The sequence below is a fragment of the Eleutherodactylus coqui genome, chromosome 7, assembly GCF_035609145.1.
Source record: "Eleutherodactylus coqui strain aEleCoq1 chromosome 7, aEleCoq1.hap1, whole genome shotgun sequence".
Taxonomy (NCBI): domain Eukaryota; kingdom Metazoa; phylum Chordata; class Amphibia; order Anura; family Eleutherodactylidae; genus Eleutherodactylus; species Eleutherodactylus coqui.
The window spans coordinates 1,211,388-1,230,479 of record NC_089843.1 but is presented as its reverse complement, the minus strand read 5'-3'; the positions used below and the strand labels follow the sequence as shown (position 1 = coordinate 1,230,479).

The following is a 19,092-nucleotide window of genomic DNA, read 5'->3' as shown; positions in this document are numbered from 1 at the left end:
GTCATCTTTCTTGGTGCAAAGATGCACCAAGATGGAGAATCTATGCCAGAGATAAGACGTAGGATAGCATTAGGAAGCGCGATGCTAAATAGACAAGTAGGGATATCGTCAAAGCAAATAAAAACGCAGGATAGTGCAAACCATTGTATTCACCAGAGCCATGTATGAATGCAAAAGCTGGACTGCAAGGAAAGCCGATAGAAGGAGGATTGATGCCTTAGAGCTGCTGGCAAAAGCTGCTGCATATATCTGGCTCACAGCGGCCAGGGTGAGCGGGCCCAGGCGCGCGGCGGCCGGGGTGAGCGGGCCCAGGCGCGCGGCGGCCGGGGTGAGCGGGCCCAGGCGCGCGGCGGCCACGGTGAGCGGGCCCAGGCGCGCGGCGGCCGGGGTGAGCGGGCCCAGGCGCGCGGCGGCCACGGTGAGCGGGCCCAGGCGCGCGGCGGCCACGGTGAGCGGGCCCAGGCGCGCGGCGGCCACGGTGAGCGGGCCCAGGCGCGCGGCGGCCACGGTGAGCGGGCCCAGGCGCGCGGCGGCCACGGTGAGCGGGCCCAGGCGCGCGGCGGCCACGGTGAGCGGGCCCAGGCGCGCGGCGGCCACGGTGAGCGGGCCCAGGCGCGCGGCGGCCACGGTGAGCGGGCCCAGGCGCGCGGCGGCCACGGTGAGCGGGCCCAGGCGCGCGGCGGCCACGGTGAGCGGGCCCAGGCGCGCGGCGGCCACGGTGAGCGGGCCCAGGCGAGCGGCGGCCAGGGTGAGCGGGCCCAGGCGCGCGGAGGCCAGGGTGAGCGGGCCCAGGCTCGCAGAGGCCAGGGTGAGCGGGCCCAGGCTCGCGGAGGCCAAGTTACCCATTTTAAAACTACACCTCTCAACATGTTTAAAGTTTATGGTATTTAGGCATTCATCTAAGGGTGCAGTGATGATGTAGAATTAGAATTGAGGCGCAGAACTCAACAGTTCCAATTTTTCCAACATCTAGTTTCAAACCCAAATTTTTCATTTCCATGAGAAGCAATAAAGTAAAAGCTCTCAAAAATGTGTTACCCAATTTTTCTTATGTGGAAATGCCGCATATGTGGAAGTAAATTGCAGTTTGGGCAGCATGTTGCATTTACACAGCCCCTGGGGAACCAGCAGGGTGCAAACCCCCCGCAGACGTGACCCAATCTGGAAAACTACCACCCTTCAAGAAGGATGAACTGTAGTGAGAATTTAGACCTTATGGGTTTTTCACAGAAATTAAGGCCAAAAAAGCAAAACTTGGTATTTTTTCACAGCTACAACATTTTAGCAGAAACATACAACTGAGAACAGAAAAAACAGAGCCCCCGGTCCACACAGTCTGCCCGAATGTTTACTATTACTGCTAGGATTCATCAATTCTCATCCCGAGCGTGAAATCAATTATTGGTAATTTTCCAACCATGAAATCAATTATTGGTAATTTTCCAACCACATCTGCTGGATCCTTGTTTCACGCGCTTAACACTGTTTCAGTAATTCTATTTGCTGACATTTCGTCCAATTCCCCGCAACTAATCTCAGATTCTGATCGCTTGTTCTAGTATTTAGCTTTCTAATAAACTTCCCACCGCAACTTTATGCCTGTAATATATATAAAGGTTTCCATCATGTCCTCCTCTTCCTTCTCTCCTCCTGTAATATATATAAAGGTTTCCATCATGTCCTCCTCTTCCTTCTCTCCTCCTGTAACATATATAAAGGTTTCCATCATGTCCTCCTCTCCCTTCTCTCCTCCTGTAACATATATAAAGGTTTCCATCATGTCCTCCTCTCCCTTCCCTCCTCCTGTAACATATATAAAGGTTTCCATCATGTCCCCCTCTCCCTTCTCTCCTCCTATAACATATATAAAGGTTTCCATCATGTCCTCCTCTCCCTTCTCTCCTCCTATAACATATATAAAGGTTTCCATCATGTCTTCCTCTCCCTTCTGTCCTCCTGTAACATATAAAGGTTTCCATCATGTCCTCCTCTCCCTTCTCTCCTCCTATAACATATATAAAGGTTTCCATCATGTCCTCCTCTCTCTTCTCTCCTCCTGTAACATATATAAAGGTTTCCATCATGTCCCTCCTCTCCCTTCTCTCCTCCTGTAACATATATAAAGGTTTCCATCATGTCCTCCTCTCCCTTCTCTCCTCCTGTAACATATATAAAGGTTTCCATCATGTCCCTCTTCCTTCTCTCCTCCTGTAACATATATAAAGGTTTCCATCATGTCCTCCTCTCCCTTCTCTCCTCCTGTAACATATATAAAGGTTTCCATCATGTCCTCCTCTCCCTTCCCTCCTCCTGTAATATATATAAAGGTTTCCATCATGTCCTCCTCTCCCTTCTCTCCTCCTATAACATATATAAAGGTTTCCATCATGTCCTCCTCTCTCTTCTCTCCTCCTGTAACATATATAAAGGTTTCCATCATGTCCCTCCTCTCCCTTCTCTCCTCCTGTAACATATATAAAGGTTTCCATCATGTCCTCCTCTCCCTTCTCTCCCCCTGTAACATATATAAAGGTTTCCATCATGTCCCCCTCTCCCTTCCCTCCTCCTGTAATATATATAAAGGTTTCCATCATGTCCTCCTCTCCCTTCTCTCCTCCTATAACATATATAAAGGTTTCCATCATGTCCTCCTCTCTCTTCTCTCCTCCTGTAACATATATAAAGGTTTCCATCATGTCCCTCCTCTCCCTTCTCTCCTCCTGTAACATATATAAAGGTTTCCATCATGTCCTCCTCTCCCTTCTCTCCTCCTGTAACATATATAAAGGTTTCCATCATGTCCTCCTCTCCCTTCTCTCCTCCTGTAATATATATAAAGGTTTCCATCATGTCCTCCTCTCCCTTCTCTCCTCCTATAACATATATAAAGGTTTCCATCATGTCCTCCTCTCCCTTCTCTCCTCCAGTAACATATATAAAGGTTTCCATCATGTCCCTCTCTCCCTCCTCTCCTCCTGTAACATATATAAAGGTTTCCATCATGTCCTCCTCTCCCTTCTCTCCTCCTGTAACATATATAAAGGTTTCCATCATGTCCCCCTCTCCCTTCTCTCCTCCTGTAACATATATAAAGGTTTCCATCATGTCCTCCTCTCCCTTCTCTCCTCCTGTAACATATATAAAGGTTTCCATCATGTCCTCCTCTCCCTTCTCTCCTCCTGTAACATATATAAAGGTTTCCATCATGTCCTCCTCTCCCTTCTCTCCTCCTGTAACATATATAAAGGTTTCCATCATGTCCTCCTCTCCCTTCTCTCCTCCTGTAACATATATAAAGGTTTCCATCATGTCCCTCTCCATTCTCTCCTCCTATAACATATATAAAGGTTTCCATCATGTCCCTCTCCATTCTCTCCTCCTATAACATATATAAAGGTTTCCATCATGTCCCTCTCCATTCTCTCCTCCTATAACATATATAAAGGTTTCCATCATGTCCTCCCTCTCCCTTCTCTCCTCCTGTAACATATATATAGGTTTCCATCATGTCCTCCTCTCCCTTCTCTCCTCCTGTAACATAAATAAAGGTTTCCATCATGTCCTCCTCTCCCTTCTCTCCCCCTGTAATATATATATAAAGGTTTCCATCATGTCCTCCTCTCCCTTCTCTCCTCCTGTAACATAAATAAAGGTTTCCATCATGTCCTCCTCTCCCTTCTCTCCTCCTGTAATATATATATATAAAGGTTTCCATCATGTCCTCCTCTCCCTTCTCTCCTCCTGTAACATATATAAAGGTTTCCATCATGTCGCCCCTCTCCCTTCTCTCCTCCTGTAACATATATAAAGGTTTCCATCATGTCCTCCTCTCCCTTCTCTCCTCCTGTAACATATATAAAGGTTTCCATCATGTCCTCCTCTTCCTTCTCTCCTCCTATAACATATATAAAGGTTTCCATCATGTCCTCCTCTCCCTTCTCTCCTCCTGTAACATATATAAAGGTTTCCATCATGTCCTCCTCTCCCTTCTCTCCTCCTGTAACATATATAGAGGTTTCCATCATGTCCCCCTCTCCCTTCTCTCCTCCTGTAACATATATAAAGGTTTCCATCATGTCCTCCTCTCCCTTCTCTCCTCCTGTAACATATATAAAGGTTTCCATCATGTCCTCCTCTCCCTTCTCTCCTCCTGTAACATATATAGAGGTTTCCATCATGTCCCCCTCTCCCTTCTCTCCTCCTGTAACATATATAAAGGTTTCCATCATGCCTCCTCCTCCCTTCTCTCCTCCTGTAACATATATAAAGGTCTCCATCATGTCCTCCTCTCCCTTCTCTCCTCCTGTAACATATATAAAGGTTTCCATCATGCCCTCCTCCTCCCTTCTCTCCTCCTGTAACATATATAAAGGTCTCCATCATGTCCTCCTCTCCCTTCTCTCCTCCTGTAACATATATAAAGGTTTCCATCATGTCCTCCTCTCCCTTCTCTCCTCCTGTAACATATATGAAGGTTTCCATCATGTCCTCCTCTTCCTTCTCTCCTCCTGTAACATATATAAAGGTTTCCATCATGTCCTCCTCTCCCTTCTCTCCTCCTGTAATATATATATAAAGGTTTCCATCATGTCCTCCGCTTCCTTCTCTCCTCCTGTAACATATATAAAGGTTTCCATCATGTCCTCCTCTCCCTTCTCTCCTCCTGTAACATATATAAAGGTTTCCATCATGTCCTCCTCTCCCTTCTCTCCTCCTGTAATATATATATAAAGGTTTCCATCATGTCCTCCGCTTCCTTCTCTCCTCCTGTAACATATATAAAGGTTTCCATCATGTCCTCCTCTCCCTTCTCTCCTCCTGTAACATATATAAAGGTTTCCATCATGTCCCTCTCCCTTCTCTCCTCCTGTAACATATATAAAGGTTTCCATCATGTTCCCCTCTCCCTTCTCTCCTCCTGTAACATATATAAAGGTTTCCATCATGTCCTCCTCTCCCTTCTCTCCTCCTGTAACATATATAAAGGTTTCCATCATGTCCTCCTCTCCCTTCTCTCCTCCTGTAACATATATAGAGGTTTCCATCATGTCCCCCTCTCCCTTCTCTCCTCCTGTAACATATATAAAGGTTTCCATCATGCCCTCCTCCTCCCTTCTCTCCTCCTGTAACATATATAAAGGTCTCCATCATGTCCTCCTCTCCCTTCTCTCCTCCTGTAACATATATAAAGGTTTCCATCATGTCCTCCTCTCCCTTCTCTCCTCCTATAACATATATGAAGGTTTCCATCATGTCCTCCTCTCCCTTCTCTCCTCCTATAACATATATAAAGGTTTCCATCATGTCCTCCTCTCCCTTCTCTCCTCCTGTAACATATATAAAGGTTTCCATCATGTCCTCCTCTTCCTTCTCTCCTCCTGTAACATATATAAAGGTTTCCATCATGTCCTCCTCTTCCTTCTCTCCTCCTGTAACATATATAAAGGTTTCCATCATGTCCTCCTCTTCCTTCTCTCCTCCTGTAACATATATATAGGTTCCCATCATGTCTCTCATTGCCCCTGCTTTTTGGGTTTGGCGTTGCGCCATTCCCTGTACAATGTATGTGACATAACCCTTCCCCCTCTAGTATGCACACTCGGTTAGGTGAGTGATCTACCAATAGAACAATCCGCAGCAGTGACGTTCCTTTCCATGAATTGCCCCCCACAGTGGGAGAATTTATAACTGAAGTTACGATCTTTTACTCTGGGATATATCTGAAAAGAAGAGCCGGCCACAAATATGGCAAGTAACGGGAGCGACGGCCGAGTGCGCCTGCAGTGCAAAGCAGAGACTGGCGGTTACCAACGCGATTATAGCGCGGTCCCAGCCGAGGAATGAGTGCTGTATCTGCTCTGTTGCAGTGGCTGGTGTGTGGGAGGGGGGGGGGGGGGGGGGGGACTTAATATGGTAGATATGTTATATTTATGTATTAAATAGAACTTTACCGACTGAATCCCCTTGTTCTCTGGAGGGGGGGGGGGGGGGGGGGATGCGAGTTGCCAAGGAAACTTTTTACATCTAAGGACATTATGTATCCACTGGTGTATCTGGTGCTACAAGCTGACAACTGTTGGGGGGAGGGGGGGGAGGGGGTTAGAAATGGGAGTTTAGGTTAGGGAAAAAAATGTCAAAAATCAATAAAAAATTAATTTAAAAAAATGACCTAACTTTATGCTGTGTGTCCGCAGACTGCAGCAAAGGTGGAATGACATGATGAGGAGTTACATTAGTCGGTAATTATATGTAGATTTTATAAGATTCTTCTGCACAATTAAAACATTCAAGAGCGACGGACATCTCTGGAGTTTAGTTGCCTTCTTTTTGCGGGACAACTTGGGGTTTCTGCCTTTGGGAGGGGGGCTGCACAAGAAAAATACATTTACAAAAAGAACATGTCTGTTCTTGTTTTTACTGTCTGCTTTCCAGGATTGGCTGTGTGGAGGTGCACTACAGAGAATGGCCTGTAGGGGGCAACAGACAGGCATTATGGTGCCTGAGAAAAGGGAAAACGCCCACAGGTGTAGTCAGGAGGTCGGATATAAGAGTGCATTCCTGCTACAGCCAGGGAGATGTTGGCTGAGAGAGCCAGAGAGACAGCTTAGTGAAGCTGGGAGGGCTGCTAGCCCCAGGGTCTGGTGCAGACCAGGCAAGGCGGGAGGTTGGCAGGGGTGACCACCCTAACCTCAACACCCAGGTGGGGTGGGTCTATGGACAGCCTGAGGTGGGGATACCATCTGCGTGGGCCTGAGCACCCTGCGTGGGGCACCTTGCTGGATTATAAGGACTTTGTGTTGCCTTTTATTTGCAGTGTGCCGTGCCAAATAAAGGCTGAAGTTGAGTTTCCGCACGTTTTAAGTCCGGTGTGTCGCCGCCGCCGCCCCTCCCCTGGAGGACAAACTAGTACAGCTGTTACAAGCGCAGTATTACATAGAAGGGCGAGCCCGCGTTACTGCTGCTCTCACACCGACGTCTCGGGATTAGCGCGGCGCCCCGAGCGCCACACTAACCGCGGTACAACACTCCCATTGCTTCTTACACCTGCGCTCAGATGCGGCATTTGTAGCTCCGCAGTCTTCAAACGCTGTCTGTTCAGGACACGACCCTGAGGCGGGCGCACACCAACAGCTCGGAGCCCGGCCAGTGACCCCTGCGGTTGGCACTTACCTGTATTGTGGATGACCGCGAAGGCTCGCCGCCAGTCATACGCAGTACCGGATGATCGCGAAGGCTCGCCGCCAGTCATACGCAGTACCGGATGACCACGAAGGCTCGCCGCCAGTCATACGCAGTACCGGATGATCGCGAAGGCTCGCCGTCAGTCATACGCAGTACCGGATGACCGCGAAGGCTCGCCGTCAGTCATACGCAGTACCGGATGACCGCGAAGGCTCGCCGCCAGTCATACGCAGTACCGGATGACCCCGAAGGCTCGCCATCAGTCATACGCAGTACCGGATGACCCCGAAGGCTCGCCGCCAGTCATACGCAGTACCGGATGACCCCGAAGGCTCGCCGCCAGTCATACGCAGTACCGGATGACCCCGAAGGCTCGCCGCCAGTCATACGCAGTACTGGATGACCCCGAAGGCTCGCCGCCAGTCATACGCAGTACCGGATGACCCCGAAGGCTCGCCGCCAGTCATACGCAGTACTGGATGACCCCGAAGGCTCGCCGCCAGTCATACGCAGTACTGGATGACCCCGAAGGCTCGCCGTCAGTCATACGCAGTACTGGATGACCACGAAGGCTCGCCGTCAGTCATACGCAGTACCGGATGACCGCGAAGGCTCGCCGTCAGTCATACGCAGTACCGGATGACCCCGAAGGCTCGCCGCCAGTCATACGCAGTACCGGATGACCGCGAAGGCTCGCCGCCAGTCATACGCAGTACCGGATGACCGCGAAGGCTCGCCGTCAGTCATGTACCGGATGACCCCGAAGGCTCGCCGCCAGTCATACGCAGTACTGGATGACCACGAAGGCTCGCCGTCAGTCATACGCAGTACTGGATGACCACGAAGGCTCGCCGTCAGTCATACGCAGTACCGGATGACCGCGAAGGCTCGCCGCCAGTCATACGCAGTACCGGATGACCACGAAGGCTCGCCGTCAGTCATACGCAGTACCGGATGACCGCGAAGGCTCGCCGCCAGTCATACGCAGTACCGGATGACCACGAAGGCTCGCCGTCAGTCATACGCAGTACCGGATGACTGCGAAGGCTCGCCGTCAGTCATACGCAGTACGGTTTGATTCTTTTTGTTCGTTTGCATTTCCCGCGGCGTCGCTTGTACGCAATGTTAATGTGAGGGCTGAAAGGTCAGACAACCCCATTGACATTATTGGAGGCCTTCAGTGCGGATTCAGCGGCGAGACAGAAAGATCGCAGAATGCTCGTCGGCTCGCAGAATCCACAGTTAGCATCCGTGAGCGTGAAGAACAAACACATGGCTTTCAATGCCTGCATCATACCACAAAACATCCACACAGACGTCGGTCGCAGAATCTGCAAGTCTGGTGGTGTGAGCCCAGTTATCTGCACCACCCATAGAATGCCCCGGGCACTGCGGGCCGCAGCATCCTTGAGGTTAAATGGACTAGACATCACAGAAAAAAAATGTGTTTCAATCTTTTAATTCCGCGGCCCTCAAAAGTGTAATCGTGATGAAAACGCCGTACGAACGCCAAAATGTAGCCAATTACAACTACAGCTCATAACGCATCGTACCCCCGAGCTCCGCCCACTGAAAGCTGAGAAGGTTACGGGACTCCGAGCGCAGCGATGAACAAAAAAATACGTTTTCCAAAAAAAAAAAAAGGATTTTTATTGTGCAAAAGTGGAAAAACCTGAAAATACACAGAATGTTGGAGTCCTTGTAATCGTGCCGACAGATGACGTCATTTATGCTGCGCGGTGCAGAACAGTATGTTACATGTACCCCAAAAAACAGTACGTTACATGTACCCCAAAAAACAGTACGTTACATGTACCCCAAAAAACAGTACGTTACATGTACCCCAAAAAACGGTACGAATAGAAACCTCACCGCATGAAGAAGGGGCGTCGCATCGCCACGCCGACGGAAAATGGAGAGAGGTACGGCTCTTGTAATGTCCCAAAATATCATGGTGGTTTGAGGACCGAAATAGCCATGTCACTAAAGGGTTAAAGACCCCCTCCACACTATAAACACGCCGCGTGGCAAGAAAGGGTTAAATACAATGCAGGTTACATCACCTCTCCGGTCAGCAGGTAGAGGATCTCCAAGGTGATGTCTAACATCCTTCTGGTGGTCTCCTTCCGATCCATCCTTGGGGGTCATTCAGGAAGGAGCGTTCAGTAGGGAGCGTTCAATAGGGAACAAGAGAAGACTGGGTGATGGCGCTCCAACTAGGGGGAAACACAACCAAAATCAATGTATATACACCGATGCGCCAACAGTCCTGGGACATGGGGGTGTACATTGATAAGGAGGCGGCGGTACCTCGGGGGGCGGCAGCCTGCACCGTGACGAGGCGGCGGTACCTCGGGGGGCGGCAACCTGCACCGTGACGAGGCGGCGGTACCTCGGGGGGGCGGCAACCTGCACCGTGACGAGGCGGCGGTACCTCGGGGGGCGGCAACCTGCACCGTGACGAGGCGGCGGTACCTCGGGGGGCGGCAACCTGCACCGTGACGAGGCGGCGGTACCTCGGAGGGCGGCAGCCTGCACCGTGACGAGGCGGCGGTACCTCGGGGGGCGGCAGCCTGCACCGTGACGAGGCGGCGGTACCTCGGGGGGCGGCAGCCTGCCCCATGACGGGGCGGCGGTACCTCGGGGGGCGGCAACCTGCACCGTGACGAGGCGGCGGTACCTCGGGGGGCGGCAACCTGCACCGTGACGAGGCGGCGGTACCTCGGAGGGCGGCAGCCTGCACCGTGACGAGGCGGCGGTACCTCGGGGGGCGGCAGCCTGCACCGTGACGAGGCGGCGGTACCTCGGGGGGCGGCAGCCTGCACCGTGACGAGGCGGCGGTACCTCGGGGGGCGGCAGCCTGCACCGTGACGAGGCGGCGGTACCTCGGGGGGGCGGCAGCCTGCCCCGTGACGAGGCGGCGGTACCTCGGGGGGCGGCAGCCTGCCCCGTGACGAGGCGGCGGTACCTCGGGGGGCGGCAGCCTGCACCGTGACAAGGCGGCGGTACCTCGGGGGGCGGCAGCCTGCACCGTGACGAGGCGGCGGTACCTCGGGGGGCGGCAGCCTGCACCGTGACGAGGCGGCGGTACCTCGGGGGGGGCGGCTAACGAACATCACCTCCTGTATAAAATTGCACACTGAACATGTGGAGGAGACTTGCATTATCAGATATAACATTCGTCCACCAGTCATGGGAGCACAGAGATACGTTATACTAGGCATATTAACCCCCACAGCGGGCATCACAGGAGGGGCACCCCTATATAGCCCACAGCTCACACGGGAAGGGGCACCCCTATATATCCCACAGGTCACACAGGAGGGGGCACCCCTATACATCCCACAGGTCACACGGGAGGGGGCACCCCTATATATCCCACAGCTCACACGGGAGGGGGCACCCCTATACATCCCACAGGTCACACGGGAGGGGGCACCCCTATATATCCCACAGCTCACACGGGAGGGGGCACCCCTATATAACCCACAGCTCACACGGGAGGGGGCACCCCTATATATCCCACAGCTGGGGGCACCCCTATATATCCCACAGGAGGCGGCACCCCTATATATCCCACAGGAGGCGGCACCCCTATATATCCCACAGGAGGCGGCACCCCTATATATCCCACAGCTCACACAGGAGGGGCACCCCTATATATCCCACAGCTCACACGGGAGGGGGCACCCCTATATATCCCACAGCTCACACGGGAGGGGGCACCCCTATATATCCCACAGCTCACACGGGAGGGGGCACCCCTATATAACCCACAGCTGGGGGCACCCCTATATATCCCACAGGAGGGGGCACCCCTATACATCCCACAGGTCACACAGGAGGGGGCACCCCTATATATCCCACAGGAAGCGGCACCCCTATATATCTTACAGGTCACACAGGGGGTGGCACCCCTATACATCCCACAGGTCACACAGGGGGCGGCACCCCTATATATCCCACAGGTCACAAGGGAGGGGGCACCCCTATACATCCCACAGGAGGGGGCACCCCTATATATCCCACAGGAAGCGGCACCCCTATATATCTTACAGGTCACACAGGAGGGTGCACCCCTATACATCCCACAGGTCACACAGGGGGCGGCACCCCTATATATCCCACAGGGGGCGGCACCCCTATACATCCCACAGGTCACACAGGGGGCGGCACCCCTATACATCCCACAGGTCACACAGGGGGCGGCACCCCTATACATCCCACAGGTCACACAGGGGGCGGCACCCCTATACATCCCACAGGTCACACAGGGGGCGGCACCCCTATACATCCCACAGGTCACACAGGGGGCGGCACCCCTATACATCCCACAGGTCACACAGGGGGCGGCACCCCTATACATCCCACAGGTCACACAGGGGGCGGCACCCCTATACATCCCACAGGAGGGGGCACCCCTATACATCCCACAGGAGGGGGCACCCCTATACATCCCACAGGTCACACAGGGGGCGGCACCCCTATACATCCCACAGGTCACACGGGAGGGGGCAACCCTATACATCCCACAGGTCACACGGGAGGCGGAACCCCTATACATCCCACAGGTCACACAGGGGGCGGCACCCCTATACATCCCACAGGTCACACAGGAGGGGGCACCCCTATACATCCCACAGGTCACACAGGAGGGGGCACCCCTATACATCCCACCGGAGGGGGCACCCCTATATATCCCACAGGAGGGGGCACCCCTATACATCCCAAAGCACGCGGCACCCCTATATATCCCACAGGTCACACAGGAGTGGACACCCCTATATATCCCACAGGAGGGGGCACCCCTATATATCCCACAGGTCACACAGGACGCGGCACCCCTATATATCCCACAGGACGCGGCACCCCTATATATCCCACAGGTCACACAGGACGCGGCACCCCTATATATCCCACAGGACGCGGCACCCCTATATATCCCACAGGTCACACAGGAGGGGGCACCCCTATATATCCCACAGGTCACACAGGACGCGGCACCCCTATATATCCCACAGGACACGGCACCCCTATATATCCCACAGGTCACACGGGAGGGGGCACCCCTATATATCCCACAGGTCACACGGGACGCGGCACCCCTATATATCCCACAGGTCACACGGGACGCGGCACCCCTATATATCCCACAGGTCACACAGGGGGCGGCACCCCTATACATCCCACAGGGGGCGGCACCCCTATATATCCCACAGGTCACACAGGGGGCACCCCTATATATCCCACAGGACGCGTCACCCCTATATATCCCACAGGTCACACAGGACGCGGCACCCCTATATATCTTACAGGTCACACAGGACGCGGCACCCCTATATATCTTACAGGTCACACAGGACGCGGCACCCCTATATATCCCACAGGTAATACAGGACGCGGCACCCCTATACATCCCACAGGTCACACAGGGGGCGGCACCCCTATATATCCCACAGGTCACACAGCTGGGGGCACCCCTATACATCCCACAGGTCACACGTGAGGGGGCACCCCTATATATCCCACAGGTCACACAGGACGCGGCACCCCTATATATCCCACAGGTCACACAGGAGGGGGCACCCCTATATATCCCACAGGTCACACAGGACGCGGCACCCCTATATATCTTACAGGTCACACAGGACGCGGCACCCCTATACATCCCACATGGGGCGGCACCCCTATATATCCCAGAGGTCACACGGGAGGGGGCACCCCTATATATCCCACAGGTCACACAGGAGGCGGCACCCCTATATATCCCACAGGTCACACAGGACGCGGCACCCCTATATATCCCACAGGTCACACAGGAGGGGGCACCCCTATATATCTTACAGGTCACACGGGAGGGGGCACCCCTATATATCCCACAGGTCACACAGGACGCGGCACCCCTATATATCTTACAGGTCACACAGGACGCGGCACCCCTATATATCTTACAGGTCACACAGGACGCGGCACCCCTATACATCCCACAGGGGGCGGCACCCCTATATATCCCACAGGTCACACAGCTGGGGGCACCCCTATATATCCCACAGGTCACACGGGAGGGGGCACCCCTATATATCCCACAGGTCACACAGGACGCGGCACCCCTATATATATCTTACAGGTCACACAGGGGGCGGCACCCCTATACATCCCACAGGTCACACGGGAGGGGGCACCCCTATACATCCCACAGGAGGGGGCACCCCTATATATCCCACAGGAGGGGGCACCCCTATATATCCCACAGGAAGGGGCACCCCTATACATCCCACAGGAGGGGGCACCCCTATATATCCCACAGGAGGGGGCACCCCTATATATCCCACAGGAGGGGGCACCCCTATACATCCCACAGATCACACAGGAGGGGGCACCCTATATATCCCACAGCGCCTCCTCTGGACGCTGGCAGTAACTGCTAGGGGTATCACCGCCCGCGGGTTACTTACCTGCCGGCCCGTTGATAACACAACAGCTGCTCCGCAGACTGCAGGACCTGCGTGACGTCACCTAGCGTCATTGGGGGCGGGGTTACAGAAGGCGGGGGGCGGGATTACAGGAGGAAAGGCGGGGAGAGGCGGAGTTACAAGAAGAGACAAGTACTGCAGAGTATTACACCTGTATGAGGAGAGACCCCCAGTACTGCAGAGTATTACACCTGTAGGAGGAGGGACCCAGTACTGCAGAGTATTACACCTGTAGGAGGAGAGGCCCCCAGTACTGCAGAGTATTACACCTGTAGGAGGAGAGGCCCCCAGTACTGCAGAGTATTACACCTGTAGGAGGAGAGGCCCCCAGTACTGCAGAGTATTACACCTGTAGGAGGAGAGGCCTCCAGTACTGCAGAGTATTGCACCTGTAGGAGGAGAGGCCCCCAGTACTGCAGAGTATTGCACCTGTAGGAGGAGAGACCCCAGTACTGCAGAGTATTACACCTGTAGGGGGAGAGACCCCCAGTACTGCAGAGTATTACACCTGTAGGAGGAGAGGCCCCCAGTACTGCAGAGTATTACACCTGTAGGAGGAGAGACCCCCAGTACTGCAGAGTATTACACCTGTAGGAGGAGAGGCCCCCAGTACTGCAGAGTATTACACCTGTAGGGGGAGAGGCCCCCAGTACTGCAGAGTATTACACCTGTAGGGGGAGAGACCCCCAGTACTGCAGAGTATTACACCTGTGGGGGAGAGGCCCCAGTACTGCAGAGTATTACACCTGTAGGAGGAGAGGCCCCCAGTACTGCAGAGTATTACACCTGTAGGGGGAGAGGAGCCCCAGTACTGCAGAGTATCACACCTGTAGGAGGAGAGGACCCCAGTACTGCAGAGTATTACACCTGTAGGAGGAGAGGCCCCAGTACTGCAGAGTATCACACCTGTAGGAGGAGAGGACCCCAGTACTGCAGAGTATTACATCTATAGGAGGAGAGGCCCCCAGTACTGCAGAGTATTACACCTGTAGGAGGAGAGACCCCCAGTACTGCAGAGTATTACACCTGTAGGAGGAGAGACCCCCAGTACTGCAGAGTATTACACCTGTAGGATGAGAGACCCCCAGTACTGCAGAGTATTACACCTGTAGGAGGCGAGACCCCCAGTACTGCAGAGTATTACACCTGTAGGAGGAGAGACCCCCAGTACTGCAGAGTATTACACCTGTAGGAGGAGAGACCCCCAGTACTGCAGAGTATTACACATGTAGGAGGAGAGGACCCCAGTACTGCAGAGTATTACACCTGTAGGGGGAGAGGCCCCAGTACTGCAGAGTATTACACCTGTAGGAGGAGAGACCCCCAGTACTGCAGAGTATTACACCTGTAAGAGGAGAGACCCCCAGTACTGCAGAGTATTACACCTGTAGGAGGAGAGGCCCCAGTACTGCAGAGCATTACACCTGTAGGAGGAGAGACCCCCAGTACTGCAGAGTATTACACCTGTAGAAGGAGAGACCCCCAGTACTGCAGAGTATTACACCTGTAAGAGGAGGGACCCCCAGTGCTGCAGAGTATTACACCTGTAGGAGGAGAGGCCCCAGTACTGCAGAGTATTACACCTGTAGGAGGAGAGACCCCCAGTACTGCAGAGTATTACACCTGTAGGGGGAGAGGAGCCCCAGTACTGCAGAGTATTACACTAGTAGGAGGAGAGGCCCCAGTACTGCAGAGTATTACACCTGTAGGAGGAGAGGCCCCCAGTACTGCAGAGTATTACACCTGTAGGAGGAGAGGCCACCAGTACTGCAGAGTATTACACCTGTAGCAGGAGAGGCCCCCAGTACTGCAGAGTATTACACCTGTAGGGGGAGAGGATCCCCAGTACTGCAGAGTATTACACCTGTAGGGGGAGAGACCCCAGTACTGCAGAGTATTACACCTGTAGGGGGAGAGACCCCCAGTACTGCAGAGTATTACACCTGTAGGAGGAGAGGCCCCAGTACTGCAGAGTATTACACCTGTAGGAGGAGAGGACCTCCAGTACTGCAGAGTATTACACCTGCAGGAGGAGAGGCCCCAGTACTGCAGAGTATTACACCTGTAGGGGGAGAGACCCCCAGTACTGCAGAGTATTACACCTGTAGGAGGAGAGACCCCCAGTACTGCAGAGTATTACACCTGTAGGAGAAGAGACCCCCAGTACTGCAGAGTATTACAGCTGTAGGAGGCGGGACCCCCAGTACTGCAGAGTATTACACCTGTAGGAGAAGAGACCCGCAGTACTGCAGAGTATTACACCTGTAGGAGAGACCCCCAGTACTGCAGAGTATTACACCTGTAGGAGGAGAGGCCCCCAGTACTGCAGAGTATTACACCTGTAGGAGGAGAGACCCCCAGTACTGCAGAGTATTACACCTGTAGGAGGAGAGGCCCCAGTACTGCAGAGTATTACACCTGTAGGGGGAGAGACCCCAGTACTGCAGAGTATTACACCTGTAGGGGGAGAGACCCCCAGTACTGCAGAGCATTACACCTGTAGGAGGAGAGGCCCCAGTACTGCAGAGTATTACACCTGTAGGAGGAGAGACCCCAGTACTGCAGAGTATTACACCTGTAGGAGGAGAGGCCCCAGTACTGCAGAGTATTACACCTGTAGGAGGAGAGGCCCCCAGTACTGCAGAGTATTACACCTGTAGGAGGAGAGGACCCCCAGTACTGCAGAGTATTACACCTGTAGGAGGAGAGGCCCCCAGTACAGCAGAGTATTACACCTGTAGGAGGAGAGGCCCCCAGTACTGCAGAGTATTACACCTGTAGGGGGAGAGGCCCCCAGTACTGCAGAGTATTACACCTGTAGGAGGAGAGACCCCCAGTACTGCAGAGTATTAAACCTATAGGAGGAGAGACCCCAGTACTGCAGAGTATTACACCTGTAGGGGGAGAGACCCCCAGTACTGCAGAGTATTACACCTGTAGGAGGAGAGACCCCCAGTACTGCAGAGTATTACACCTGTAGGGGGAGAGGCCCCCAGTACTGCAGAGTATTACACCTGTAGGAGGAGAGGAACTCCAGTACTGCAGAGTATTACACCTGCAGGAGGAGAGGCCCCAGTACTGCAGAGTATTACACCTGTAGGGGGAGAGACCCCCAGTACTGCAGAGTATTACACCTGTAGGGGGAGAGACCCCCAGTACTGCAGAGTATTACACCTGTAGGGGGAGAGACCCCAGTACTGCAGAGTATTACACCTGTAGGAGGAGAGGCCCTCAGTACTGCAGAGTATTACACCTGTAGGGGGAGAGGACCCAGTACTGCAGAGTATTACACCTGTAGGAGGTGGGACCCCCAGTACTGCAGAGTGTTACACCTGTAGGAGGAGAGACCCCAGTACTGCAGAGTATTACACCTGTAGGGGGAGAGACCCCCAGTACTGCAGAGCATTACACCTGTAGGAGGAGAGGCCCCAGTACTGCAGAGTATTACACCTGTAGGAGGAGAGACCCCAGTACTGCAGAGTATTACACCTGTAGGAGGAGAGGCCCCAGTACTGCAGAGTATTACACCTGTAGGAGGAGAGGCCCCCAGTACTGCAGAGTATTACACCTGTAGGAGGAGAGGACCCCCAGTACTGCAGAGTATTACACCTGTAGGAGGAGAGGCCCCCAGTACAGCAGAGTATTACACCTGTAGGAGGAGAGGCCCCCAGTACTGCAGAGTATTACACCTGTAGGGGGAGAGGCCCCCAGTACTGCAGAGTATTACACCTGTAGGAGGAGAGACCCCCAGTACTGCAGAGTATTAAACCTATAGGAGGAGAGACCCCAGTACTGCAGAGTATTACACCTGTAGGGGGAGAGACCCCCAGTACTGCAGAGTATTACACCTGTAGGAGGAGAGACCCCCAGTACTGCAGAGTATTACACCTGTAGGGGGAGAGGCCCCCAGTACTGCAGAGTATTACACCTGTAGGAGGAGAGGAACTCCAGTACTGCAGAGTATTACACCTGCAGGAGGAGAGGCCCCAGTACTGCAGAGTATTACACCTGTAGGGGGAGAGACCCCCAGTACTGCAGAGTATTACACCTGTAGGGGGAGAGACCCCCAGTACTGCAGAGTATTACACCTGTAGGGGGAGAGACCCCAGTACTGCAGAGTATTACACCTGTAGGAGGAGAGGCCCTCAGTACTGCAGAGTATTACACCTGTAGGGGGAGAGGACCCAGTACTGCAGAGTATTACACCTGTAGGAGGTGGGACCCCCAGTACTGCAGAGTGTTACACCTGTAGGAGGTGGGACCCCCAGTACTGCAGAGTATTACACCTGTAGGAGGAGAGACCCCAGTACTGCAGAGTATTACACCTGCAGGAGGAGAGACCCCCAGTACTGCAGAGTATTACACCTGCAGGAGGAGAGACCCCCAGTACTGCAGAGTGTTACACCTGTAGGAGGTGGGACCCCCAGTACTGCAGAGTATTACACCTGTAGGAGGAGAGACCCCAGTACTGCAGAGTATTACACCTGTAGGGGGAGAGGCCCCCAGTACTGCAGAGTATTACACCTGTAGGGGGAGAGATCCCCAGTACTGCAGAGTATTACACCTGTAGGAGGTGGGACCCCCAGTACTGCAGAGTATTACACCTGTAGGAGAAGAGACCCGCAGTACTGCAGAGTATTACACCTGTAGGAGAGACCCCCAGTACTGCAGAGTATTACACCTGTAGGAGGAGAGGCCCCCAGTACTGCAGAGTATTACACCTGTAGGAGGAGAGACCCCCAGTACTGCAGAGTATTACACCTGTAGGGGGAGAGGATCCCCAGTACTGCAGAGTATTACACCTGTAGGGGGAGAGACCCCAGTACTGCAGAGTATTACACCTGTAGAAGGAGAGACCCCCAGTACTGCAGAGCATTACACCTGTAGGAGGAGAGGCCCCAGTACTGCAGAGTATTACACCTGTAGGAGGAGAGACCCCAGTACTGCAGAGTATTACACCTGTAGGAGGAGAGGCCCCAGTACTGCAGAGTATTACACCTGTAGGAGGAGAGGCCCCCAGTACTGCAGAGTATTACACCTGTAGGAGGAGAGGACCCAGTACTGCAGAGTATTACACCTGTAGGGGGAGAGGCCCCCAGTACTGCAGAGTATCACACCTGTAGGAGGAGAGACCCCCAGTACTGCAGAGTATTAAACCTATAGGAGGAGAGACCCCAGTACTGCAGAGTGTTACACCTGTAGGAGGTGGGACCCCCAGTACTGCAGAGTATTACACCTGTAGGAGGAGAGACCCCAGTACTGCAGAGTATTACACCTGTAGGGGGAGAGACCCCCAGTACTGCAGAGTATTACACCTGTAGGGGGAGAGGCCCCCAGTACTGCAGAGTATTACACCTGTAGGGGGAGAGACCCCCAGTACTGCAGAGTATTACACCTGTAGGGGGAGAGACCCCCAGTACTGCAGAGTATTACACCT

At 53.7% G+C, this 19,092-nt stretch overlaps 2 protein-coding genes across 4 annotated transcripts in view; both read right to left on the bottom strand.

The window, feature by feature from the left end:
* The window catches only part of LOC136572293 (zinc finger protein 420-like), a 282,528-nt gene that overhangs the window by 49,215 nt on the left and 214,221 nt on the right, over positions 1 to 19,092 (bottom strand). The window lies entirely within an intron of this gene.
* Positions 1 to 19,092, bottom strand: part of LOC136572292 (zinc finger protein 850-like) — a 722,303-nt gene that overhangs the window by 529,824 nt on the left and 173,387 nt on the right. The window contains exons 1-2 of one of the 3 annotated variants that reach the window (XM_066572741.1): positions 13,638 to 13,686; positions 9,246 to 9,398 (exon numbers count right to left, since the gene is read on the bottom strand). The exons of the other annotated variants lie outside the window; for them this stretch is intronic. Of the exons in view, the coding sequence (XP_066428838.1) occupies positions 9,246 to 9,317 (72 nt within the window). The 5' untranslated portion in view covers positions 9,318 to 9,398; positions 13,638 to 13,686. Of the gene's footprint in view, positions 1 to 9,245; positions 9,399 to 13,637; positions 13,687 to 19,092 lie in introns of those variants that run through there. 3 annotated transcript variants of the gene reach the window in all.